We start from the raw sequence: 24,885 nt of genomic DNA on the forward strand, positions 1-24,885 counted from the left end.
CCCCACCCCCCATCCTCCCCGCCTTCTCCTTCTTCTCAAACCTCCTCTTCCACATCCCCCTATAATTCACAACGCACTGCCTAACCCAAACACTCCACCACGTCTCCTCCGCCCACCTTACAAACACCCCATCCGTTGCACCAGCATACTGCGCATCTGTCCATGCCATCGTGAAGTCCTTGTCGCGCGGCACGGTGGCGAGGTAAGGTGTGCCGGTGGAAGGGCAGAAGTGTGTCCAGCGGAAGAGGCAGAGCAGTTTGGCGGAAGGGGACATGTTGGGGGGAGGTGGGGAGGCGGAGAATGGGAGGGGTGGTGTGTAAGGGAGGGCGTCGACGTAGAGGTAGAGGGGTGGGGTTGGGGAGGAGGTGGTGGATGGGGAGAGGGGAGGTGGGAATGGGCGGTTTGATGAAGTCGGCGAGTGGTCGATGGATAAGCTGGGTGTGAGCGGTGGTGTCAACGGCGGTGTTATCTCGCCTGTAGCTGTAGGTTCGAGGTCGGGTGTCATGGGCTGTGACTGCTTGATAACGATAGTTGGAATGGGTACGTCGCTTCTCCATCCATTCTTACCAGTTGGAATAGCTTGAGTGATGAGCTCGCGCAGTCTCTGCTCTTCGCGCTCTTTGACCCATGTGGCGCGCTTTGTATAGTATTCGGTTGCGATGTGGGGGAACATGGTGAAGACTTTGTTGCGGACAGCTGATCTGGTGCGGGTTTGCCATACTGAGAGGTCTTCTTCGACGTGCTCGTGGGTTTTGCTACTGGCCTCTTCGGGGTCTGTAGTCTGCTGGATGTGGCGGTAGCCAGGGTAATGCTGCGGAACCCATTCTTTGATGAAATGTGTCCAGTATGGTGCGCGGTCTTCGAGGCGATCGTGGTACTTCTCCTCGGCTAGTCGTGCGGCGAAGTGACCTGGGTGGAAGAGCCAGGAGCTAGCCAAGTACTTGTAGACTGAAGATACCATCAGCAAAAGTCACAACACAGCGCAGATCAACAACTTACTCTCCTCCTTAGTCTTGAACCCCCCATTCAAGATCCTCCAATCCAAACCCACAATCCGCAGCGCATCCTTCGGATCCTTGCTAACCCACACCATGCTACCAGGAAAACTCGTCTCTTCCATCTCTTCAACACGGACATGTATACCCTCAGGATCCATGGTGAGGCCCAGCGGTTTGACCATACTGCCGATCATCTTGCTGTTACTTGCGTAGTTGAGCTCGAAGTGACACCAGTGAAACAACTCCGGCTTGAAGCAGACTTTGACATCGATCTGGATGAAGTAGTTCTCTTCGCCGTGGGGCGAGTCGATGGCGAAGTACATGCAGTCTCTGGTGAGAAAGCCTTGGCGTCCATGTGTGGTATCGAGGACGTCTTTGATGAGAGAGACGGTGCTTTGCCAGGGGAATGTGTCGAGTGTGGTAGTGCCTTTGGAGTGGAGAAGGGAGCAGACTAGGAAGTCGACGTCGCCGTAGTCATCCTGTGGGTGTCAGCAGGTGAGCAGCGTGGTAGATGTGTAGTCATACCTTGCCGGGCATCTCAGTCGGTACCACAACTTGCGCGAAGACAGTCTGCAGCGCGGCTTTCGTCTCTGCTTTGACCCTCTCGTAGACCGATGGGGAGATGCGGGGACAATACAGTCCTTTGAAGGCATGGCCGCCCATCTCGTGCAACGATCGAGGGGAAGACAGTTGTCAGTGTTAGTCGACCTCTTACTGAATGATGAAAGCGTCTGATTCGAAATGAACGATGAGAAGACGATGGATGTTTAGAAGATCAAGAAGCTGCACTTCACTTTGTATTGCTCTAGCGTGCTGCAGGATGGAGTAAAGGTAAGAACAGCTGAGCGGTGCCAATTGCGGTAAGAGAGTATCAGACGACATGGCAAGTGCCCAGCGGAACAAACATGGCAACTGTGTACGCGAACTTGATCCCATCGAACGTCACCTTTACCTGGAGGCATCGAATCGTGCCAGTGTTACATCAAGCAACCGATCGCCATAAACGTGTTGTTGTGTCTCGATCCTGTTGGAAAAGAACAAGACTACACCAGACTGTACGGGCATAAGCGCGCGACGGATTCCGTAGACAATGATCCTCGTGAGATGTACTGCTCCAAAATGTGACTTGCAACTCAGAGGCAGTACCTGATAGAAGCGCTCACCAAGATCTGGCAAGATTGCTGTACTGCATTTACGTGGTCCTTAGGCTTGTTAACAGATGAGAGTGTGCCTTGTCCGCAGCCGTGCAGCCTACCTCCCCATACTCTTCTGCGTCGCATACTTGTGGCGTTTAAAAAACGGTTGGACGAGGCTGCTCTGTGTCACCCTCACTGTCACCGCTCCTGCGGCGCAGCAGTGCCACAAGCGCTAAGCCTGAACACATATCAACATCGCACTCACCACCACTCCATCTTCAACCAACTACCACCAAAGAAGCTGACAACATGGCGATGGCATGTCTCCAAGCGATCCTCGCCTGCTTCCCCTGCGGCACCGAGGAGCCGGAGCACACCACTTACCCCGACGAGAAAGTCGCCTTGCTCTCCGCCGCTGCCTCTGACGCCCACCCTGCAGACGAGGTCGCGGACGAGATCGCAGACTCCGTCGTCGAAAAACTCCTCACCACCCGCCTCACCGGCGCCCACCTGCGCATGCACCTAGACGCCCTCGTCGGCCCCTCCGGCTGGCGCACCACGCTCGCCCAACACATCCTCTCGCGACTCACCACCGCTCTCCTCGCGTCGCACGAGGCCCTCGGTCCCACCATCTCCTCCGCCTGCGACACCGCGTGGGAAGCTGCCCAAAGCATCGAGGGCTTCGTCATCGAACACCCCGTCATGTGCACCGTCATTGCCCTGGGCGTCCTCGCTATCGTCGCGCCGTGGGTGTTGGAAGCGCTTGGTTTTGCGGAACTGGGGCCGGTTGAAGGTACGTGTAGTGTGAAAGTGTGAAAGTATGAAAGTATGAGTGTTACCTAGGTGGTTTCTCGTTTCCAGCTACGTGGGAATTCGGGGATGAAGATGCGACAGTACGTTCCGTGGAACTCGACAAAAAGCAAAACAACTTTGGGATATTTCGTGACCAAAGAAAAGCGGTTGGAAGGAAAAGGACACGGAAATGTCAAGCGAATTGAACGGGAAGAAACTGATCCGACTTGGAACGAAGCGCTAACACGCGGAATCAATGCAGGTACCTTCGCCTCATGGTGGCAGTCCACCTATGCCGGCCTCGTCCCAAAGTCCTCGCTATTTTCCTTCTTCCAGCGGTTAGGCATGACCAACTGGCATTGGGTGCTCGTCTAACTTTGGAATTCATGGTGCGAGATGAGGGGTTCGTCGGTCTCGGTTCGCTCCTTCCTTTCTCGTCTCGTCTCGTGTCCTCCTGTCAACCTTGGAATGCGAACAGGCCACTTTCCGTGATAAACGAGATCAAGGAACCAAGGAAGGAAGCGCGGGGAAAGCACCAGAATAAGCGGCAGATGACGCAGTTGGTATAGGTCGAAGGATTTGAGGAGATTGGGATGTCGGCTCGCGTATCTTGCATGATGATGCACGCGCGTGATGGATTGACATGGTTGGCATTGTGCTGTCTGCTGTCGTCAGGCGTGGTAGTAGGGCGCCTAACTCAATCCTTCCAACTTCCCCTTGTGTCTCCGTTCCAATGTCCACGTCCTTGATTAGTAGTTCGCCACCCAAGGCAGTGACATTATCCTGAGGCTCTGCTACCCGCAGGTGTCATCGCAATTTCCCCACACACCGTTCTACGTCATCCCACATGTAGTTGAGGGGCCCCGTCGATGATGGAGGAACGGGCAATGTTTCGAACTCAATAGCAATGGCAATGCGAAGCGAAGCGAAAGCGCAAAGTAAAGAAAACGGTTCCCGCAACCCGCTTCCCGCGCTGTCACTGTTACAGTTGTTTGCGAAAGTCTACCAAACATCCAACTTTAATTAAGATTAACCATGGGAAACACAGACATTGCAGACAAAGCGCACCGTGTGTGGAGCTTCAGAGGTTAAGATTTCCGCGGGCAACTCGGGGTCGACCGCAGAACAGCAAGCTTGGAAGGACGCGTACGCGCCTGCACTAGGGATGGACGAACGCGTCCTGCGAGCCTGCGTCTTCGAATCTTCTAATGCGCGTCGCGTCGCGTCGACGCTAAGACCCATCTAGCCCATCCATGGATCTGTCACAACACGTTACGCGACACGGTAAATGTTTGGTACGGTAACACCTCCACCCACACCCCCCAACCCAACCCCACGCGCCGCCCGCAGATCGACACGGGAAGAGGCGTAAACGATCGACAACATTGGTTACAGATCCCAACGGCCGCGTTGCTTCTGTCGTCCTCATCCGTTTCTACTTTCTGTTTCGAACAGCTTGCTTTCTCTGCGCTTGTTTGCTGTTCGTCCGCTACAAGACAAGTCGGGATCGCACTATGCGGCTGTACGCTTTTGGTGTGAAACACGAGGGTGCTCGCCCTGGGACTAGCGCGGGGAGCACTGGGTGTATTTTGCAGGCACAGAGCATCAGAGTGCTTTGGGCGGGTTGGTGCGACGCTGTGGTCGCTTGCAGCAACCCAGTCGATCATGGGAATAGAGATGGAGAGGGGAATAAGAATGGTGGTGGTGGTGATGGTGTTGGGGAACCACACGTTCGGTACATGGGCACAGGCCTCACGGCTGCCCAGAAAGAATACTTGACCAGCGACAACGATCTGAAACAAGCGATTCCTCTCGGTCCAAATCGCGATAATGGAAGCGAGATCATCTTCTTCGGTAGCACGATGCACGATGGATTGAGGGGGTATGTGTTGACTGTCAAGAGTGGGGAGGACATCGACCGGAAAGGACCGGATCAGAAGGTCGTCATGTTTGGTACCGATGTTGAGATCGAGGATACTGGCGTACCAGACATACAAACTTTCACCGTAAGCGATCAGGTTGAGATCGTGAGAGATGTGAAGATCGGGAGTGAGGGGCATGTACTGGTTTACGTTGAGCATCGTTCCGCGGCTGTGGAGTCGGTGGTGCGGGTCAAAGACTTTGCGGCTTTCCGGCGTTATCTTGAGGCCGGTGAGATGGGTGAGGGGACCGGAGCAACGGTCCTTCCTTACGAACTTGGCGAATTCCCGCTGTGCGTTGGAAATGCTACGACGATGACTGCGCTAGACGCCGATGGGCACGTTTGGACGGAGACAAGGGATCCGAGGTATGAGAAGTGCTTGGGCCGACCGTATGATGGTGCTTTCGACATTGCGCCCGTGCCTTACCTTGAGGTGACCTACGTCACGAAGGTGGCATCGGGCGGGTACATGAGCGCCGCCTTCGACTCGGACGGCGAACTCTTCTTATGGGGTCAGGCATGTCCTGGGTCAAATGAAGAATTGGACGTGCTGAATGGCAATCCTGAAACGAGCGCACTGGTAACGGGCATCAGTACTGATGACGTTCAAGAGGAGTTTGTCAAGTGCTTGGACGTCCGGATAGATGGTCAGGACGCAAAGGTGTATGAGGTAGCGGTTGGTCATGGCCACATCCTAGTGGCAGCCCAAACGTGTAAGACGGAAGGAAGGGTCAAAAGAGTTTTGTTCGCGGCGGGAGACAACAGCAGGGGCCAGTTGGGTCTAGCAACGGATGCGGACTTTGAGAAGAGATTTGAAGGCGTCACAGCTTTGAGGGACGAGCGAATCATTCAACTGGCTGCGGCTGGATGGTCCACGTACGTCCTAACACTTGAAGAATAGCTATCTCATATTGTCGGGCTTCAAACACCCAAAGTACCAAACTAGGTATGCGGGGAGGAAGCGAAGTGTATGCAACAGTGCGCATCTGTAGGAAAACACGACATCAGCCTCAGCTCAGTAAGGAAGGCCACAGCCACGCGGCGACACACCACAATCGTATGACACTACCCTCGTGCGCTTCGCAGGTCCTGGCTCAACGTGGAATATCGGGCCCAAAGGGTCGAGCTGCCCATCCACGATATCTATCGGCGGTGGTGGAGGTGGTAACAGATTTGGCGAACCGGGCTGAACAGCGATCTGCGTAGTGACAACAATGGAGCCAGCTCTGCTTTGTATGATCGGAGGAACGAGTACAGACTGAGCTGAGACCTGAGAGGCTTTGGATTGAGTCTTGGATTTGCGGGTGCTGAGGTGGATGAGCCGGCGTGGCAGAAGGCAATCGAACAAAGGACGTAGATGAGGCAGACATGCTACAATGATTCCAGTACTTATCTGGGCGATTGCCCACATCAGAGTGTTGCCCATGCCGTACGTTACGTCGCCTTGGTATGCGACATCGGCCAATGAGTCGACGCGAAAGGCACCAATGAACATGTTGCTACTCACGTTAGCCATGACTGAGAGAGGATGGTCCCTGATCGCACAACAACCCAAATGCGAATATGACCGACACAGCCACCCTGTGGGAATGGCGCAGCTTCAGATGCCAAACCACATAGTGCGGAAGACACCAGATGACCGCATCTAGGACTACTCCCAGCACCGCTATGGTGACCACGCAGGGCTTCAGTCGGAAGCAGTATCGTGGATCCTCGAAAGGTATTGTGTAGTTTTGCTTGATCGGCCGACAGTGGAGCGCGATTACCATGACAGACGCTAGTCCCAGGGCGATCGCCGCAATGGTACAAAAGTGAGCTGTGGTTTGGATTAATAAACATGTGGATACCGGATGGTGGTGGATGTGTAAGGTTTGACAATACCACCGTATCTCAACCAGCTGTACGTCCTGGTGTATAAGGTCCGAATGAAGAAGATGAGAATCGCGCATCGAGTGAAGGCTGTGCATATGGCTAGGGGAAGCCGGAAGAGCCACAGTATCTGTGAGCGTGAGCGCCCGCCTTACAGCCAGAATGTTATCCACAGCAAGAATGTCATCCTACTATCAGCGTTCGCTTGAGATCCGCCGTGGCAGCTGTCACCATGTGTTGACGGACAAGACCAGCAGCCATCGCTTCGTCGCATTAGCAACGCAGTATGAATCGCAGACGGGAGCGACTCGCAAACAATAAACATTGCCATCACCACGTAGAGAAGGAGCTACCCGACGTGGTTAGAGAGTGCCTTCTGTAAAGGGGTCAGGCCATACCAGGGCCAACACCAAAAACGTATCATCAATAGTCCATGGCAGTAGTCGCGTTCGCTTTGAGTAGAAGCGCGCCAGGATAAAAAGCAGAGGTAGCACCGAGAGAATGACAAGGCCCGCGATATAATTGCCGAATAGCATGGGTTGGTCGGATCGAGCCGACTCTAGGAAAAAGGACCGGCGGGTGTGGTGATGGTGCCCTAGGATGCGGTCGAACGCATTACGTGAGATGGGGTGAGGATGCAAAGTTAGATGGGCGGGTAGGTGTCGCAGTAGATGGTGAGGTGGTGAGAGGTGGTGGGGGATCGAAGATGGGATTGTCGCACAATGGCATACCTCCTGCGGGGCTACTGCCGTCGAGGGTGGTGAAACAATTGGAGACACAGACATGCAAGAAGGTGCCAGCGAGAAAGTGAAGCAATCCGGGAAGGCGCCGCCGTTGGGCAGGCAGCCCTTTTGGTAGCGACGGCGGCGAGGCTCGGACGGTGGCCCGGGGCGTCGTGGTTTCGCATGTCAGAGGAGTTGTTCGGGCAAATCCAGCGCACCGTGCTGATCAGGCTGCTGCATGCGCGCAACTCATGAGCGCGGTGATGATGTCAATCGTGAAAAAAAAGATGCGGTGTTGATGCCCGGGCGACCAAAGCTGCATGCGGAAACAGCCCGACATGGCCAGGAAGCGACGCTTGGACGGGGGTAAGATGAGCACCAGGGCGCAGCCGAAGCCTTACAAGGCGACGAGAAAAGCAAATGAGGGGTGACTTGAGAGTTCACGAGGTTACCAGTGAGTCGCAGAGTGCAGTACAAAGTAAATTGTCGGTGCGACAGTTTCAGTCTGACAGCTGAGGCTATCGGAGGGAGGCCACCAGTGATTACGGTATTGCAGCCACAGTCGGACCTATCGAATCCCACACGGCACCGGATATCCGACCAAATGGCATCGGCACGGAGGGTATGACTCTTCAGGACCCTGGAAATCCAACTCTATCGCGGGTTTCGTGATGCGAACGCGTTGCTCAGCCTCGGACCAGTGTCGCGTCTGCTCGAGTCGGGCCGGTTATTCTTTTTTCGGCGTACCTGCTCTAGCACGGCGCACATTCACCCACCTCGGACAATTACGAGGGCGCCCGTGTATGCAGCGCAGGTGAGGTGTAATTCCTACATCACGACGACGCGAGGGTACGTGAACCGCCGTTTACATGTACAGCAGAGTTTCGCTTGCGCGGCCAGTGCTGATCGATCGCACTTTTATCTTAGCTGCGGCCAGTCAGAGACAGATCGTCGGGCCAAACGCATCAGTGGCAGGGCTGATCAGGCCTTGGAGAAACAGCACAGCGAGGGAAAAAAGCAAGGGTAGCGTCGATCATGATCACCACGACCTCACGCAACAGGCCTCGTTTGATGTGGGTACGATGGTTCACGCAGGCTGTCGCGGCACGTCTGCGCAGGCCCTCCACCACCGCTGACAGGCTGCGAGCTTTCTCACCATCAGGCGCTCCAACGCGAACCCTCCATGGCAAAACGGAGATTCCGGTGCTTTGCCACGACGGTAGCAGACGGCGCATGACAGGCCGCACGCCCTCTCGGCCCCCATTGGGCAGCGCTGCGAAACGCCAGCGGGATCCGGCAGATGGGTGCACGCCATCCAGGGGTGCAGCATAGTTCATCCTGAGTGTGCGCTTTTCCAAGGCCGTGCAAGACCCACCCATGTCGCTGGTCGAGGGCTGTAAACGTCATGTGCCCGTACGCCTGCCTGCCAACTCGTACTTTTCGGCTTGGGCCCATAGGAGAGCATTTTCTTGTCGGGCTAGGGCTGCCTGGGGCCTGGGAAGCGAGATGGGCCACTAATGCCATCCTGACCTGATCCGTCGACCGTTTTTCTGGCTTCAAAGTAGCCTTGCCATCCGTTTTACACGCGGCAACTCTCTTTTCCTTTTGCTCCGTGGACCAGCACTGTCACAACACCCCCTGGACGTCTGCCCTCAACCTGCACTGTGTATTTAGGACTCCTCGCTCCCAGCATCGACTCACTCCGCGGCTCTGCGGCCATGAACTAGCACCTCTCCCGCTCTATCCGGACTAATATACACCATGGACTCCCACCACTCTTCGCCATCCCCTCGCAGGGCGAGCCCCCGACACAGCATGCAGAGACAAAGAAGTAACTCGTTTCCCATTGTTGAGGCTCTGGGTTGCTCAACTCCAGAAGCACTCCTTATTCTTGCTGAGGGCAGAGCCGCCGTCCGGAAACGCCGAGCTCGACGCAACCAGTCCGTCGACGATGAAGTCAACCGTCTGTTCAACCCCCAGGACCACCTCAAGTTTCTCGAAGGCCTCGCCGCCCTACCCACCCCTCGAGATCAAGAATCTCCCTTTGACGCAAAATGGTCTCACTCTCGCATGCCATCCGATGCCACGGATAACAGCACCTCGACCGTGGTCGCACATGTAAACGATGGCGAACCTCGGAATATGTCACCCACGCTAGGCGACTATTCCGCTAACCTTGCCGCTTTCATCAAGAACCAACTCAAGTCAATACCGACGTACCAATCCAACCATCGCCCCACCTCATCCCTCTCTCCCCGATCGTGTCCGGATCTATCGTTTCCTCGAGTGCCGACGTCGCCAAACCCAAATGCACGCCGCCAGACCGATGGACCAAAGGCCATCGAGATACCCCCAGTGCGACCGCCGATGAAGAGTCAGTTCTCTGCCTGGAGCTCCACCGACGACGACACGGATGACGAGGCGCTTCCCCTCCCGGAGTATACCTTTTCCAGTGAACAAGGCCCCAACTCCAAGGGCAGCAACTTCACGCCGTCCATCCTAGGCTACTACGAGACCTCGCACCACAATTCGTCGTTTCTATTTTCGTCGACGCCGCTAGAGGAAGAGTCAGAGCCCACTACGGCTAAAGCCTTCAAGTTTCCTGACCCGTCAGCACTACCACGTTCCTCACCTGAGGAAGAACACGATGATGACGAGGACGTCGCCGACTACCCCTCGTCGTCTTGCCCCTCGCAGCCTCAGCTCACTTCGACGTCAGCACCTTCGTATACCTCGTCTTCGGTGTCGTCGTCCTCGTACTTTGACTGCAAGCGCCTGGCCATCACCCCGCAGATGAAGCAGGCTGTCATCGCGGCAGTCACACCACCGCACCCACACAACAAGAGGCTTACTGCTGTATCGCCTTGGGAGGGCAACGCCTTCTCCAACGTGCACGACGTGTACGTTGAGTCACAGCAGCGCGTCAACGTCGACGGCATGTCCTTTGACATGCTCCGCGACCTGAACGTCTCCAGCAGGCTCACACCTTGCTGATACCATCACTACAACTCTTTTTTCCTATCTCCCTGTCTTACTAGCGTGCGCGTTCGGGGGTGTTGTTGCTGTTGCCAAAAGCTGTGGTTCAGCCGGTCTAACCACACCCAACGGCCTATTCCTTTTTTACCTTGCTTCTTCCCTGTCTTTTGCACGCAAAATATCCCTCTTGTAATCCGGTTGTCTCTCGGGCGTTTCACACAAGCATTTCTCATCAGACTGCTAAGCTTTTTTCCTTTGTTTGCACAAGTGGGGTGTTTCGGCTTCTCTCTCGATTTAGCACATTCGGCGCTCTTGCTTCTTTTTCTTCTTCTTCTCTACACGAACTTGTCTTTTTTTCTTGTGGGGCGTACTTTTAGCACATCACGAGTGTATACGCGACGCACGAATTCCATTCATTCTTTAATCTAAGGGGATGAAGGGGAGGTTCTGGAGAGATTGTTGCGTTCCAGAGTTGCTGAGCAGGCAGGAGCAGAATGCAAGTATGACAGACTGGCAGGTGGCAGTGGATTTCGGCCTAGTTTAGCTGGAGAAGGAAACAGAAGAACACACAGCATACATTTGCAACACAACAATACACACACTCGGTAGCAATACAAACACAGACTTGCGCATCTACTATATGCTTTTTCTCTATTACTACTACCGCGTCTATTCTAGCTTGACTTTAGGATTTGAGTATGCAGGCTACATGCTTTTCTTCGCACCTTTATGCTAATATTAACCTCCAAAAGCTTCCATACCGAGTACCCGGGTCGGGCCAAAAAGGCATGCTGAATTATGAGACACGGCAGTCGCACGGATAATTAAATTGATTTAGTAGAATTTCAAGCGGTGAAGGAAGGGTGCAGAACATGCACGGATGTGTGGGTGGGGGAGGCGGAGGCGCCGTGGTGGAAGTCTGGCAGCATCCAAGACGACAGCTTCTAAGACGAGGTGATCTTCCTTCTTCCACGCTCGAGCGCGAAAGACAGAGAAGGAAGGGGGGGCAACATGCAAGGTCCCGCTCGTGCAGGCCGAGATCTAGATCTATCGACGGGCTATTCTGGGTCTGGGCCGTCGCTGGTCTGGCCATGCACGAACGCCGATCAGGGTGTTTGGCTGGACGCGATGCGGCGACGTCATGTTTGATTGGTTTGCATGCCGAATTTGTTTGCGAAGGGACGCGACTGTGCCGTATTGTCGCGTCGTTGCCTGGATGCGCGATAGAAGGGAGTTTGGGGAGGAATGTAGGATGCCTTCGGGATGGTTCTACCTTCATTGACGTCTGAGGTCTTTGTGGTTGGGTGCATATAGGCCACGTTGTGGGTAGAGAGCTTGTAACCTTGGGTTCGTTCACCAGCAGCCTCCCCACCCACCACCACTCTCACTCTCACTCCTCTCACATCACCACATACACCCCCGCCAACTCCGTCTACCAGCGCGTAACACACACCCACCCCTCTGCGCACCATGGCAGACACCGAGCCCAGCCTCGTCGCCAGCGCCCTTGGCACCGCCGCCTACGCCTTCACAAAAGTGCAACCGCTCCTCCCCGTCTACGCCCACATGATCCTCGCCTCCCTCTTCCCCATCTACGCCGCCGCCCACGCCTCGCTCACCCGCCCCTCGACCGCCGCCAAACCGCCCAAGAAAAGCCGGAAAGACCGCCAGCGCGCCGCCGCCGAAGATGAAGACAGCGACTCTGAAGACGAGGAGGAGGACGAGGAGCCGGAGAACGAGATGGAAGGACTCTCACCGAGACATATCATCTTGTTCCCGCTTTTCGCAGGGATTTCGCTGGCGACGCTGTATTTTCTGTTGAAATGGCTTAAAGATCCGAGTATATTGAGTAAAGCGCTTAATGCGTATTTTGCTGTCTTTGGCTTCTTTGCGATTACGAAGTTGGTTAGTGATGTGCTGGATATTGGGCATTCGATTATATTCCCAAGGAGACATGTGCTCGGGGGCGCGCTATACCACGTCGACGGCAAGGCAGGGAGGGCGGTGCCTGTCGCAGGCAACACCAAGGCCAGCGGGCCCATTACAAGCCCGCTCCCCGGCTTCCTCGCGCGCATACCACTTTCCGATGGAGCGAAAGAATGGCTCTGGGCGGACCGCGCGATGCCCTCCAATAAGTGGACGCTGAAGCTGTATCTTGAGCGCGCGCTGGCGGGCAAAGCTAGAGTAGGCGCGCACACGCTTGTCGGTGCTGTGGTAGCGCTGGCTACGCTCGTCTACTTCAACCTGGTTGACAAGACGTGGTACCTGACGAACCTGCTTGGTTTCAGTTTCGCATATGGCAGTATCCAGGTCATCAGTCCGACGACGTTTGCGACAGGCAGTGCGATACTCGTGGGGCTGTTCTTCTACGACATCTACATGGTGTTTTTCACGTACGTACTTCTCCTCCTTCACCCATATGCACAGAACACTACTAACACCACTTCTTCCAGTCCTCTCATGGTAACAGTAGCATCCTCCCTCGACGTCCCCATCAAACTCATGTTCCCCAAACCCGGCACCGCCACCACGCCCTCGGGCAAGAACGCCGCTGCCATGCTCGGTCTAGGCGACATCATTATCCCAGGTCTCATGATAGGCCTTGCACTGCGCTTCGATCTCTACCTCTTCTACCTCCGCCGCCAGAAACGCGTCTCAGCAACAACTGAAGGAGCCGAGGACACGGTTGTAAAGGCGGAGTTTACACCCCTGGCAGGCCGCTGGAGCGACCATTTCTGGACGCATTCACTCATGGGACGCCCGCTGTGGGAGTCTGCTGCACCCCAAGAAAACGAGAAAGAGGAAGCGCCGTTTACGTTCCCCAAGACGTATTTCAATGCCTCGCTAGTGGGCTATGTAGGTGGTCTGGTCGCCACGTTCGCCGCGCTGCATCTTATGAATCACGCACAACCTGCCCTTCTCTGGCTTGTCCCAGGCGTGCTGCTCAGTCTGTGGGCGACTGCGCTTGTAAGGGGTGAAATCGCGCTGATGTGGCACTACAGCGAGGAAATTGTGGAAGAAGCGACGGAGGCGGGTAAGGAAGCGACGAAGAGGACGGGGCAGCTGTTCAAGGAGGAAGATGGGAATGCTGTTAGAAAGCCGGCGACGGGGAAGTCAAAGAGGCCCGAGAGGGAGGTTTTTTCCTTTTCTATTGAGGGGCCGAGGAAGGTTGGTCCGACAGCTGGAGCGAAGATGGAGGGAAAGAATGAGGGGAGTGAAGGAGGAAATGGTACAACCGTTCCTACGACTGTGAAGAGTCAGGTTTGGACTGGGCCTGAAGCGCACAGTTCGGCGAGGGAAGAGGGAGGTGTTGATGTTGAGCCTGCGGGAAAGAGGCTTCGGGTTAGGTAGTAGAAGATGGGATATGTGGAAAGAGAAGGTTACGTTTGATGATTCAGTCGGTGTTGCAGGCAACGGTGTATGGGACTTTTTAGGTACCCGAATCTTTACAATTCGGGTACCTAAAAATTCCCATACGCCGTTGCTTGCAACACCAACTCGATGAAGTGAAATCAGGAATACGTCTGATGATATATCTTATGCATAGCGACGGAGTTTGGGAAAATCAGCATAATCACATATCATCCTGCAAGTCAATGCCTTACTTGCTTAGTCTGTGTCTCTAACAAAAACACGATATTATCCCCTCATCAATCCTCTCGTCTACAACAGCCTGCCATCGTAATACCCACACTACCCACACTTCAAACAAGTTCTCGTCTTTCTCCCTTACTATCCCTCCCTTAGCATTCATCTCCCCGACCGCAGACAGTTCCCTCCTCCCATCCTTTACTTTCCACACCTACTTCCCACACCCCCCGCATTTCTCCCCACTACCACCTTCCCCGCGGTTGATATGTGAGCAGTGAGGACATAGCCACTCGGACATGTGTGGCATGCTGGAACTTTTGCGGCGTTCGGTATACTGGGATGGATTTGATTGGGGGGCAGACGGGTATCTTGTGAGTGGCTGGACGATGCTTTTAAGGCGCACGATTTGATCGGTTTTTTGGGAGTTAGGGGATGTGAGGGATGTGAGGGGGGTTTTGGTCATGCTAGGGTTGGTTGGTTGGATTGTTGGTTTAGAGGGTAGGTAGTGGTGCAGGGTAGGAGGGTAGAAACGATGTGTTTGCGAGGAGGAAATACATTAAGAGGGAATATGTGAAGTGGTGGACCATTTTTTGCTATAGATGGAAGCTTGATTGTGAGTGTGGCACATTGTACATATCGTCACTGCGCCACAAATCAAGGAAGCGAGATGTGGCATGGATGAATCGGCATGCCCAGAGCATGCTTCAACACCAAGACATCCTGACCCCATACCAAGACACCCCCTCTAGCATGTCGCAAGCTCCTCAGCCTCCACAGAAACACCTTCCTTCATCTCAACCTTCAACCCCAGCAAAAAAGCCTCACTGACACCCACTGCTGGACTCCCTCTCCCAAAACACACCCTCGCAATCTCGCACTCCTTAACCGCACAAGCCACAGCCATATCCAACCTCCCATGCCTCCTCCACCCCACCGCCGCATCATGCCACGCAAGCCCCAACGCCTCCCCCACCAACCCCTCCTCTTTAAGCAACCTGCACAACTCCAACGCGGCCTTCGGCACAGGCCGTCTCCACAGCTGGCGCCGCCCCGTCCGGATCCGCGCGTCCAGCACCACCATTCGCGCGCGCCGGGTATCGCTATCGGGGGTGGGGTCGCTGCACGCCGGACAGCTGCATGTAAACCCGTAAGATGATAGTTTTGCGCGCCGCGAGAGGGTGGTTTGGTAGGGTCGCTCGTAGCTTAGTTTGATTTGCGTGTCTGAAGGGATGGGCACGATGGCGTGGATTGTGATTTTTCCAGTGAGCGGGTTGAATGCGAAGGATGCGTTGGGGATGCAGCTGTGGTTGAAGCGCGCGGCGAGGGGGCAGATGGATGTTTTTGATCCAGTTTGCCAGGCGTTGGAGTTGAAGATGTCGATTACTCTTGCCTCTTCTTCTTCTCCATTCTCTTTCAATTTGTAGGTTTTCTGCGCGTACAGCGATAGATACTGGGTTTTTTGCGAGTCGTCTAATGAAGCAAAAGCTGAGACTACGGCGCTGTTGCTGCGCGGTTCTGCGACGCTGAATAAGGGTGTTTCGCTAAGGATGAGCGTACCCGGCAGGATGGTCGTGGAAGCGAAACAGCCTAGTCCTTCGCCTGGGGAGGCGCGGACTGTGTATACGCTGTCCATATTGCGGTTTTGTAGAGATGGGTTGTGGCACTACTACTGGCTGTTTCTCAATCTTTGGTCCGCGGTGAGAATTTCGATTGTAAGTGTATAGTTGCTGCGATAGTACAGCTTGGTGTTAGGAGATACATTGTGTTCGATATGTGCGCGTACGATATTTTGGTGGCGGCTGCTATGGAAGTATATGGTAATCCGAGGCAACAGTGTTTTGCAGCTTTGTCACCTTCGTGTTCGGCCGTGCCTGTCGAGATGGATGCGAACTAGCGTGGTGACGTCATGGGTACGGCTACTTTCTTCTCCTGCGCCTGAGATAAGTCATCATGTGGCGCTCTCATCGCGAAGACTGAGGTATCTCGACTGTGTTCAGTTTGGATTGCGCGTAAGTGTTGATAGAGTGTCAGCATACGCGCCCAACGCGGGACGCGTCGTCAGGCATTCATCAAAGCTATCGCAATCATACCGTATACCAAAGTACCATCTCAATGACCAGTACGAACCAGGACCAGACCGCAGTCTGAGTCAAAGGCGCACTCTATTCGTCGTCAGGCATTGCGGGCCCGCTGCTCCCTTCCGTATACTGCCGTCGTTCCTCCCTAATTGTCACAGCGGGGCTTCAAGTTCGCAACGACGAGTCATTTCTTTTGTCGCTTCCTCAAACCACGTCCGGTCTCTCTTCCGTCACTTCAATCCGTCCTCTCTCTTTTCCTTTCTCGTTCTCATTACACTCTCTTCGCATTGACTACTCCATCCCGCGGCGCGATGTCGGACCTCCAGGATCCCATCGACAATCGCGTCAAACGCGAGCCAAGCGACGAACCACAGGGACGCGTCGACAGCTACCCACAGACTTACCACGGTTATGATAGCTATCATAGTAGACGTGAGCACAGCCGTGAGCGTCAGGAACGTCCTCGCAACCGCTGGGGCGACGACATCAAACGCGAAACAAGCCGGTAGCGAGACGACGGTCCACGCAACCGCTGGGGAGATGAACGCAGACGCGAGCTTAGTCGTGACCGACATGATCAATCACGCGACCGCCGGGTCGATGATCGCAGGCGCGAGCGCAGCCGTGACCGACGTGACCGGTCGCCCGACCGCCGGAACGACGATCGCAGCCGGGACCGCATCCGTGATCGCGATGACCGTTCACGCCACCGTCTGGATGGTGATGATAGACGCGATTCGAGGCGCGGATCTGATGATCGCTCACGCAATCGCTCAAGAGACGGCTTCAAACGTGAGCCAAGCTATGAGTGGGAGCATCGTCCACGCAGTCCTGGGGGTGATCGAGACGATGGATCGATACGCGGTCGCGACGACAGCAGAGACCGTGAATGCAGCCCTTTGACTGATGACGACGAGCATGCCGACCGGGAGGACAGCGCGAGGAGTATCCGACGCGACTTGACTAAGAACTACACCAAAGAGAACGACCCGTACTGGTACCCGGGCAAGGTATAGATCAGAGAGGCAAGTTCCATAACATATCGCATGCCTAACCACCACAAGGGAAAATACTCGCACCCCACCAAGATGCCCTCGCAGAACCCGCACGACCCCAAACCACGAAACCCGAAGCGCACCCAGAGCTGTCGCACCGAATCGTCCGGACACCGTCATCAGCGTTTCGAGCGGAAGCATGAGCGTCGAGAGGACGAGAAGGAACGTCTGCTTAGGGGAGACCTTGGAAGTAAGGAGTCTATTTGCTGCTTTGTTCTATATCTATACGATCCATTGGCTAACTACGATGCCCTTCTACAGCCCCGCCTCCCGACGCCGGTCCCAACTGGGCGAAGAACCGTATTGCGACTTTGGAGAAGTATGCGAAGAGGACAAAGAAGAGGCACAAGAAGCATGAGAAGCGTATGCGCAAGGCGGCGGAGCAGGGTTAGGCTTGAGAACAGAGCAAGGTGTGCGGAGATCTGTGAAGATCAGAACGGAATGCTGAGCGCGTGGAAGCGGTTTGCTCAGATGATGGCTATGCTGAAGTAGCAACGACATGTATTATCTCGATATACTTTTGTCGTAGCTATAATAAGTCGATGTATCTTCCTCCGTCTTCTAAAGCAAATGATCTACTCTTGCCTTCACTAACATCAGTCAATCACAGACTATTCATCCAATCCTCGAAATACTCATCATCCTCCATCTTCCGCAGCAACTTCTCGTATCTCTTGCCTTTTCTAATACCCTCATCCAAACTCCACGGCAGCTTATCACACTGCTCAACATCCTCATAAAACGTCGCGCCAAACTCTTCCAAAATCTTACATCGCTCCTCCATGGTTCGGCAATACGCCAAGTCCACCCAGTCTTCGGGTCTCCGAGGCGGATCGTATTCTTCCAACCAGGTTTGTGAGTTTTCGGCCCATACTGCTAGAACCCAGATGCCTGAACCAGTAGGCGTGTAGGCAACATGCAGGTCGGATGGGAAGTGGTGGCCGTAAGGATATGGTTCGTCTCTTGTGTGGCGTTCGTAGAACTTGAGGGATGGCCACCAACGCGCGCCTAGGTGGAGCATACGTAGTGCGAACGCGTCTTCTTGCTCTTGGTCCGGGAATGGTCCTGAGTCCAAATCTGTGCGCGAGAGGCCAAGGCACTCCAGCTCAGGGTTTGTAAACCTCTTCATGATGATGCCGCCATGGGATGGGTATGAATAGACTGTACATCCAGTCCTCGAACTCGAAGTCATTCGGACGCGTGCGTCTGGTGAGGCTGACATATTCGAATAGGCGGAGGCTTGTTTCTAGAGAGAATCTGGATGTGTTGATACCTAGGTAGGTATTCAGCAAAGTGCAGCTGAGGATCAGGCAGCGTTCTTGAGGGTGTTGATGCCGTAATTGCTACGCCGCACGCTCGCAGCCATGGCATTTTTGATGCGAAACAGCTGAGTCAAGTTTCCCGTAGACGCCGACAAGGATCTCAGAGTCCAGAAAGTACATGTCACATCCTAAGTTGAAGTATACATTGCTCTCTATACGTTTCCATTGTTGGCGTACAACAACGATGTATGCCCCAATGCGACTCAGACTCTTGTCATCCTCCGCTGTATCCTGCGATGTTGTCGTTATAGCCATCTCAAAAGTCCTGTTGTTGATGGCGTTGCAACGATGTCGCGGTCTGGCTGTTTGTGCGGCTGGCTCGTAATGCCGAGGCTCAGCCGAACACAATGGCGCAATGTCCGCGGGTCTTTCCGATCGGGCCTTCCTCCTGTCTATTTCGAACTACCCAGTTGTCCTTCAACACCACCCATCACACCTTCTCTACTCAAGCATTTCGCCGCGAACAAGCTTTCGCAAGCTAACTTGGCAGATGCGTAGCTTACTACTCATCAGGTGTGCACGCCGGGCATCACCTATCACGAACTTCCTATCCCGTACTAGCACCACCACACCAATCCTTGCCAAGTCACACGCCAACTGATAAGCAACGACAAGCTTCTGCTGCGGTTAATTTATCCTGCATATCTACGCTATGGGAGCTTTCCGTCGTTGCATAGGCCCTTTGCACATTAGCATTTGAGAATGTCGATGTTCTCGAGAGCCGAGGTACAGCGAGAAATGCCATCGCACAGTAAAGGTGACGGAAATCATGACGAACGCAGGGAGATTAGATCTACTACGTTACGAAGAGCATGCGGCACCTTCAAAGATCTCGCAATACAGTCCAGCACCGCATCTCCCACCACCTCTTTCGCTTTCGCTGTCGAATCTGCAAGAGAGCGTTCGGGCGTTATCCCAAAGAGGCAGGAGAACCTGACGATGCAAGCACGACAACCACGAAGTCGGACACTTTCACGCACATGTGGTCGAAGTGACAGTGATGTGATAGGCGGACTTCGTCCCATACACCAGGAAAATCACTTATCAGGGTCTTCTGATACCTACCGAGTCAACACACGAGCGGGACTGTCCACTCATACCCCTGTCCAGTCCGGAAATTCGCCGATCTCTTGGTGAAGAGGTCTTCACCATACGACCCTGGGCTACCAATCAGTAATTCGTATCTCGGCGTTCGACCTGATGGATCTTGTAGGCCGCTTTCCAGTTCAGCATGGAGGGCGAATCTAGCTGGATGGCTATGCGCCTGACCAGTAGGTATTAGGAAGGTATCATCAAGTGTTGGATCTGGGCCATCGCGCCATCGTATAACAATTGAGCGTAAAGGTATACGACACATAGTACGGGTTCGACTTGGGAAGTATATAAGGAGTGTCGAAGGCCGCTGGTTACACTTCACTCATTAACGCAGCATTCGCTTCAGCAGTCTATCGTTCTACTCTCGATCCCTTCTCTCGCTTCGACTACCTTCTTAGTCCCGCAAAATCATTCTACCCTTCATCATGAAGCTTTCCATCGCTATCATCGCCGCCATCACTGGCTCCGTTCTGGCCCGTCCCTCCTCCCTCGCTGAGCGCGTTCAATCTCGTGCTGATGGCAGTCGCCGTCACAGGACCCAGCCCATGATCCTGGTCGGCACAGCCGCGAAAGAGAATGCCAAGTTCGTCGCAGATGTCGACAACACCACCGCCCACGTCGACTACTCATCCAATTGGTCCGGTGCCGTCCTCGAGACACCCTCCTCCGGCTACTTCAAGTCAGCCACCGGACGTTTCACCGTGCCCACACCCAAGCACGTTGGCTCTGGTGGCACCGAGTCTTCCTCAGCCTGGGTTGGTATCGACGGCGATACCTGCGGCAGCGGTCTGCTCCAAGCAGGTATCGACTTCACCGTCAGCAGCTCCGGCGCTGTATCCTACGACGCCTGGTACGAGTGGTACCCCGACTACGCCTACGACTTCAGCAACTTCGCCGTCAAGGCCGGCAACGTCATCCAAGTCGACATTGTCGCTACCTCCACTACCAAGGGCACAGTCTCGCTCACCAACGTGAGCACCGGAAAGAAGGTCAGCCAGACACTTAGCGCACCCAGTGGCTCCGTCCTGTGCCGTCAGAATGCAGAGTGGATTGTAGAGGACTTTGAGTCCGGAGGTAGCTTGGTTGCGCTGAGCAACTTTGGTACTGTTGTCTTTACGCAGGCTAGTGCTAGTCTGAGCACTGGTGGAACGGATGGGTTGAGCGGTGCTACTATTATTGATCTTAAGCAGGGTAGCACTGTTTACACTGATGTTACTATCAACAGCGGCTCGCAGGTTACTGTTCAGTACATTTAGGTTGTGGATGGTAGGAGAGGAGAGGGTTGGACTGAGGTCGTGGTGGGAAGTAGAGAGCGCATATGATGTGAATCTGACACCTTGTCAAAGTAACCCTTTCCATCTATCCTGTCAGAAAATCATAGGTGATGTATAATCTTCGTACAGCAAATGACTTGTAGCTTTACCATACACGGAGATGAAAGATGACCTCATCAAGCTTTTTTACCCCTTTCTCCATGAGGGGTGAGTGTGCGCTTGTCGTAAGGAGCCGTTTGCTCTTTCACCTTAGCCCCACTTTTCTTTTCGGCGTTCTCAATCTAACATACGGTCAACTCGCGATCACGCTCGTAAGTCCAACACTTCATATCTCTCTACTCAATACTCTCGTCTCCTAAAAACAAACGACCCACTCGCTACAACTACCAATGGAAGCGACTATGGCGAGCTTGAGCCTCTCTGGCGCCAACGACCTGTCCGCCCTTGACGCAAAGGCGCGCGCGAACCTCGCACAGAAGCTCTCCAAGATACATTCCTCGGTACTCACCCGACCGCTCACTATCCATGACATTTACAATGTCAACGAGGCGGCGTTGTACATCCCACACATCCCCAGTGACCTTCAGCTCGACTTCTTCTTCCGCAACTACAACGATATTGCTCGTGGCAACTACCGCCCTCACTCGGCCAAGCCTTTCGACGTCAACCGCGCTATTTGGTACTACGGAGTTTCCAAGTTCCATACTTTGTCCAATCGCATCGATGTCGTTCGCTACAATGTCATCGTAATGGCGTTCATCACGATAGCCGAGTCGCTCGGTCAGAACGCCAGCGACCTCTACGACCCCGCCGCGAACGCCTTCATCAAGGCATATATGAAAGCCTGGCTCTCTAAAACATGTGGCGAGGATGACCAGTCGGACCAAGAAGCTCTCGTCCACATCTGGATGAACAGCGGCTTTGACTTGTGTTGCTTTCCAGACAGGGCTCGGCGCGACATGATGCAGGCAGTTTGGAAACTGCAACGCATGGTCTCCGAGTTAAGGACTGTACGACCAGAAGACTTTCTTGTAGCGGTGAAAGAGAATCAGGTACCGCGCGACATCTTCGAGAGGGAAGGTCCCATGCTCGTACTACATTGGGCGTTTGCGCATATGAAGAAAGAGCAGGCACGCAAGGCATTGAACACACCGTCTGAACAAGAGGCGCCTGTGAGTCCCTCTGTCGATATCTCGTCCGTTCGACTAGACCAGAGCCCCGCTAGTGATCTTCTTGTGGATATTGAGTGGGGCGTTGTGGAGCAGGTGCTACCGGATGAAGGCCGGAAGTCGTGGATTGCGCCAGAGAAGGCATTGAGCATTGTGCAGAGTGTTGAGGAGGACTTCCTCGCAGGATGGATGGAAAAGGTTACGTTAGGTAGAGATTAGGCGGATGGACGTGGTTGAGTGTACTGTAATGACTACATGATCACCCCACATAACGAAGATACTTGCCAGGAAAGGTTTGAAGCATACATCACAACAGACTACATACTTCCACAAGGACCTAACATCAATGTAGACCTCAAGGTCTCTTACAAACTCACAAACTAACCTTCTATTGTTATTGTAGCCTGCAACGTGATTGACGAAATTTCCAGTCTTGTATGAACGCATTCACATTGTATACTATCTACTCGCCATGAACCCAAACATGTAGACAGCCTGAATGCATCCCATAAGCCCTCCCTTAACGAAAGTCCTCTCCATCATCACATCCCAAGCCCCTTCCGCCTAGCGTGTACCCCAACCAGAACCTCACTTCTTGGTCTCACCGCCAGCGTTGGCGTTCTTGTCGCCAGCACCCTGGGCGCGAGCGGCGAAGCCGCCGGAGGACATGTCGCCGCCGGACTTGGCCTGGACGAAGAAGGACATGTTAGCATCGGAAGAAGAGTGTGGTTCGGCGAGACGTGGTGGGAAGACTTACTTGAGTGGATTGGATTCTACCAGCGTCCTCCTTGGTCATGGGGGTGTTCTTGGCTCCACCGCCAGTGTTGCCGGTGTTGTTGTTATTGTTACCCGACATGGTAGATAGTGTGGTGTTGTAAGTTGAAGTGATGGGCTTTGTGAAGATTGGTAGTGCAGGAGTTGTCTCGTATGATGAATGTGATGATTCCATTATCTGCGTGCGAGGACGTGTTCTTATACTGCTGACCTCAAGGGCATTCTTGGTCGTTGATGATGTTGCCGCGGAGCTGGTCGTGGGTACATCGGCTAGCGCATGTAGTACAGCAGCAACACCATGCCTCTGGATATTGAAACGAGAATGTAGACGCCAGGGTTGTCTACACCGCTCTTTGCTATGTCGTCGGTTATGCATGCTTCGAAGAGCATGTGAAGTGATGTGCCCGAGAGATCAAGTACGACATCTCCAGCGCTCTTACCCTTCCATCAGGTGCGCCGAGCGTACCTACCTAGCTAGCCCTGCAATATAGCTTAAGAAGCCTCCAAACTCTTATGGTCCTTCTCTACTCAATACGTGAGACTTCATACGAGACATTATAGCCTACATCATAGCGACATCTACTGTATGTGAACGTCTCCGATCGACACGCATGCTGTAGCACAACAACCTCGATGACGACAGCCAACGAGAATCCGGCGCGCAACACTGCATCTTGCCTTCCGAGTCTGTAGTCCCGTCGTCCTCATCGTACGATTCTTGCGCAAAGCGACGCAAAAGGCATTCCGCCGACAGTACTGCGCCCTGATGGATAGGTATCACAGTCAAGGGCATAACGATGCAGATCCGCGCAGCGGCAACAGGGAATACGGTGGATACGCCCATTCTCGATATCCGAGAAACCGTTTGACCTGTGATCTGCGCGATTAGTAGCATGTCAAGACCAGTACGTTGATCAAGGCGGAAGTTCCATCTGATACTTTCCAACTGCGTTTTTGAACTGTCGAGATACACAACGGAAAGTATGGGCTTGGAGTCTGTTCTAGTGACACGGTTTACACCAAGCCAGGGTCGCATCGAGATTGAGGTTACAGTCTACTGTTATTAGTGCATCGGTCCTGCATTGATTATGTTCAAGCGCTACCTACATGAGCAAGAAAGATGGAAGGAGGCACAACGGCTTCTTGTAGGCATGCACGGCAGACAGTTTCCCATCGTGACGCGCCCAGTGTAGTTACTACATGATGTTAGAGTTAGTTATCATGTTTCTCGCACTCGTCGTGACTGCCATGTGCATGATTGTGCGTGACATGTGCCATAAATGGTGAGAGGTGAATACTGTAAGACTTCAGTGAACGAAAGAGCAGCTGTCAAAGAAGACATAGATAGATCGAGAAGAGAGCAAAGAGAGCCCAACGTGAAGAAAGCATGCGACAGAGCGGAGCAAGCAAACCATCGTCCAGAGCGCAAACATAAAAACAGAGCGAGAGGAAAAGTATAAGGGCCCCATGCCTCGCAGCACCACAACACCACAACACCACATCTCCATACACACCAGCATGATTTGATCTTATTCCATTCATCTCATCTCATAAACGGGAGGCTCTTGCCTCCCTCCCCTACCATCTTCACCATCCTAGTTCCTAACATTCCCCCTAATCTCATCATCCCCACCATGCGTGTGCACATACGTCTGATCCCTCTCCTCAGGCGCACCCACACCACCATGCGCAAAGTCACCCGCCTTGGTAGGCTGACCGTTGGCCTTGATGCTGCCACCCTCGTCGAGTGGGATCTCGCGGTTATTGCCTGCGCCAGAGGCGGCGGAGCCGTATTTTACTTGGGCGCCGGGGAATTTGCCTTCGACGTTGGCGGTGTCGACGCCGGATTCGGTTGCTGGAGGGGGGGTTAGTTGGGGTTTGGTGGGGTTTGGCTGGATGGGTGGGAGGCAGGAGAGAGGAGGGAGGAGGTTGGGGGTGATGGGATAGGAAAGGGAGAGGATAAACGTACTGCTCAAACCAGCATTATGGCCGTGAACAGCGCTCTGGCTGTTAAGATCCTGCTCAGCCTTCTTGGCGATCTCGTTGACGTCGGTGTTCTTGTATTCGGCAGACATCTTTTCAAATATGTATCGTATGCGTAGCTCGTTGTTCT

At 54.0% G+C, this 24,885-nt stretch overlaps 11 protein-coding genes across 11 annotated transcripts; 7 read left to right on the forward strand and 4 right to left on the reverse strand.

Moving 5' to 3' along the window:
* Positions 1-125: 125 nt before the first annotated feature.
* Positions 126-1,661, reverse strand: J4E79_011648 (uncharacterized protein; the record flags this gene model as incomplete). The annotated part of the gene is made up of 3 exons (XM_049360477.1): positions 126-948; positions 1,000-1,477; positions 1,524-1,661. Coding segments are annotated over 3 exons (1,439 nt in total), but the record flags the coding sequence as incomplete, so codon positions are not given.
* Positions 1,662-2,443: 782 nt separating this feature from the next.
* On the forward strand, positions 2,444-3,301 carry J4E79_011649 (uncharacterized protein; the record flags this gene model as incomplete). The annotated part of the gene is made up of 2 exons (XM_049360478.1): positions 2,444-2,927; positions 3,189-3,301. The coding sequence occupies 2 exons, from the start codon at positions 2,444-2,446 to the stop codon at positions 3,299-3,301; spliced, it is 597 nt and encodes a 198-aa protein (XP_049205019.1).
* Positions 3,302-4,665: 1,364 nt separating this feature from the next.
* J4E79_011650 (uncharacterized protein) lies at positions 4,666-5,748 on the forward strand (the record flags this gene model as incomplete). The annotated part of the gene is made up of 1 exon (XM_049360479.1): positions 4,666-5,748. The coding sequence occupies one exon, from the start codon at positions 4,666-4,668 to the stop codon at positions 5,746-5,748; it is 1,083 nt and encodes a 360-aa protein (XP_049205020.1).
* A 3,505-nt stretch (positions 5,749-9,253) lies between these two features.
* J4E79_011651 (uncharacterized protein) lies at positions 9,254-10,432 on the forward strand (the record flags this gene model as incomplete). Its single annotated transcript, XM_049360480.1, has 1 exon — positions 9,254-10,432. The coding sequence occupies one exon, from the start codon at positions 9,254-9,256 to the stop codon at positions 10,430-10,432; it is 1,179 nt and encodes a 392-aa protein (XP_049205021.1).
* A 1,452-nt stretch (positions 10,433-11,884) lies between these two features.
* On the forward strand, positions 11,885-13,765 carry J4E79_011652 (uncharacterized protein; the record flags this gene model as incomplete). Its single annotated transcript, XM_049360481.1, has 2 exons — positions 11,885-12,807; positions 12,868-13,765. 2 exons carry the CDS (start codon positions 11,885-11,887, stop codon positions 13,763-13,765), a joined length of 1,821 nt encoding a protein of 606 aa, XP_049205022.1.
* A 3,406-nt stretch (positions 13,766-17,171) lies between these two features.
* Positions 17,172-17,530, forward strand: J4E79_011653 (uncharacterized protein; the record flags this gene model as incomplete). The annotated part of the gene is made up of 2 exons (XM_049360482.1): positions 17,172-17,328; positions 17,400-17,530. 2 exons carry the CDS (start codon positions 17,172-17,174, stop codon positions 17,528-17,530), a joined length of 288 nt encoding a protein of 95 aa, XP_049205023.1.
* A 212-nt stretch (positions 17,531-17,742) lies between these two features.
* J4E79_011654 (uncharacterized protein) lies at positions 17,743-18,267 on the reverse strand (the record flags this gene model as incomplete). The annotated part of the gene is given in 2 exon segments (XM_049360483.1): positions 17,743-18,146; positions 18,162-18,267. 2 exon segments carry the CDS (start codon positions 18,265-18,267, stop codon positions 17,743-17,745), a joined length of 510 nt encoding a protein of 169 aa, XP_049205024.1.
* Positions 18,268-19,980: 1,713 nt separating this feature from the next.
* Positions 19,981-20,811, forward strand: J4E79_011655 (uncharacterized protein; the record flags this gene model as incomplete). The annotated part of the gene is made up of 1 exon (XM_049360484.1): positions 19,981-20,811. The coding sequence occupies one exon, from the start codon at positions 19,981-19,983 to the stop codon at positions 20,809-20,811; it is 831 nt and encodes a 276-aa protein (XP_049205025.1).
* A 407-nt stretch (positions 20,812-21,218) lies between these two features.
* On the forward strand, positions 21,219-22,217 carry J4E79_011656 (uncharacterized protein; the record flags this gene model as incomplete). The annotated part of the gene is made up of 1 exon (XM_049360485.1): positions 21,219-22,217. One exon carries the CDS (start codon positions 21,219-21,221, stop codon positions 22,215-22,217), a length of 999 nt encoding a protein of 332 aa, XP_049205026.1.
* Positions 22,218-22,586: 369 nt separating this feature from the next.
* Positions 22,587-22,854, reverse strand: J4E79_011657 (uncharacterized protein; the record flags this gene model as incomplete). Its single annotated transcript, XM_049360486.1, has 2 exons — positions 22,587-22,685; positions 22,756-22,854. The coding sequence occupies 2 exons, from the start codon at positions 22,852-22,854 to the stop codon at positions 22,587-22,589; spliced, it is 198 nt and encodes a 65-aa protein (XP_049205027.1).
* A 1,513-nt stretch (positions 22,855-24,367) lies between these two features.
* On the reverse strand, positions 24,368-24,847 carry J4E79_011658 (uncharacterized protein; the record flags this gene model as incomplete). The annotated part of the gene is made up of 2 exons (XM_049360487.1): positions 24,368-24,627; positions 24,742-24,847. The coding sequence occupies 2 exons, from the start codon at positions 24,845-24,847 to the stop codon at positions 24,368-24,370; spliced, it is 366 nt and encodes a 121-aa protein (XP_049205028.1).
* Positions 24,848-24,885: the final 38 nt, after the last annotated feature.

Source organism: Alternaria viburni, assembly GCF_023758015.1.
Source record: "Alternaria viburni strain BMP 2772 chromosome Unknown scaffold_46, whole genome shotgun sequence".
NCBI classification, from domain to species: Eukaryota; Fungi; Ascomycota; class Dothideomycetes; order Pleosporales; family Pleosporaceae; genus Alternaria; species Alternaria viburni.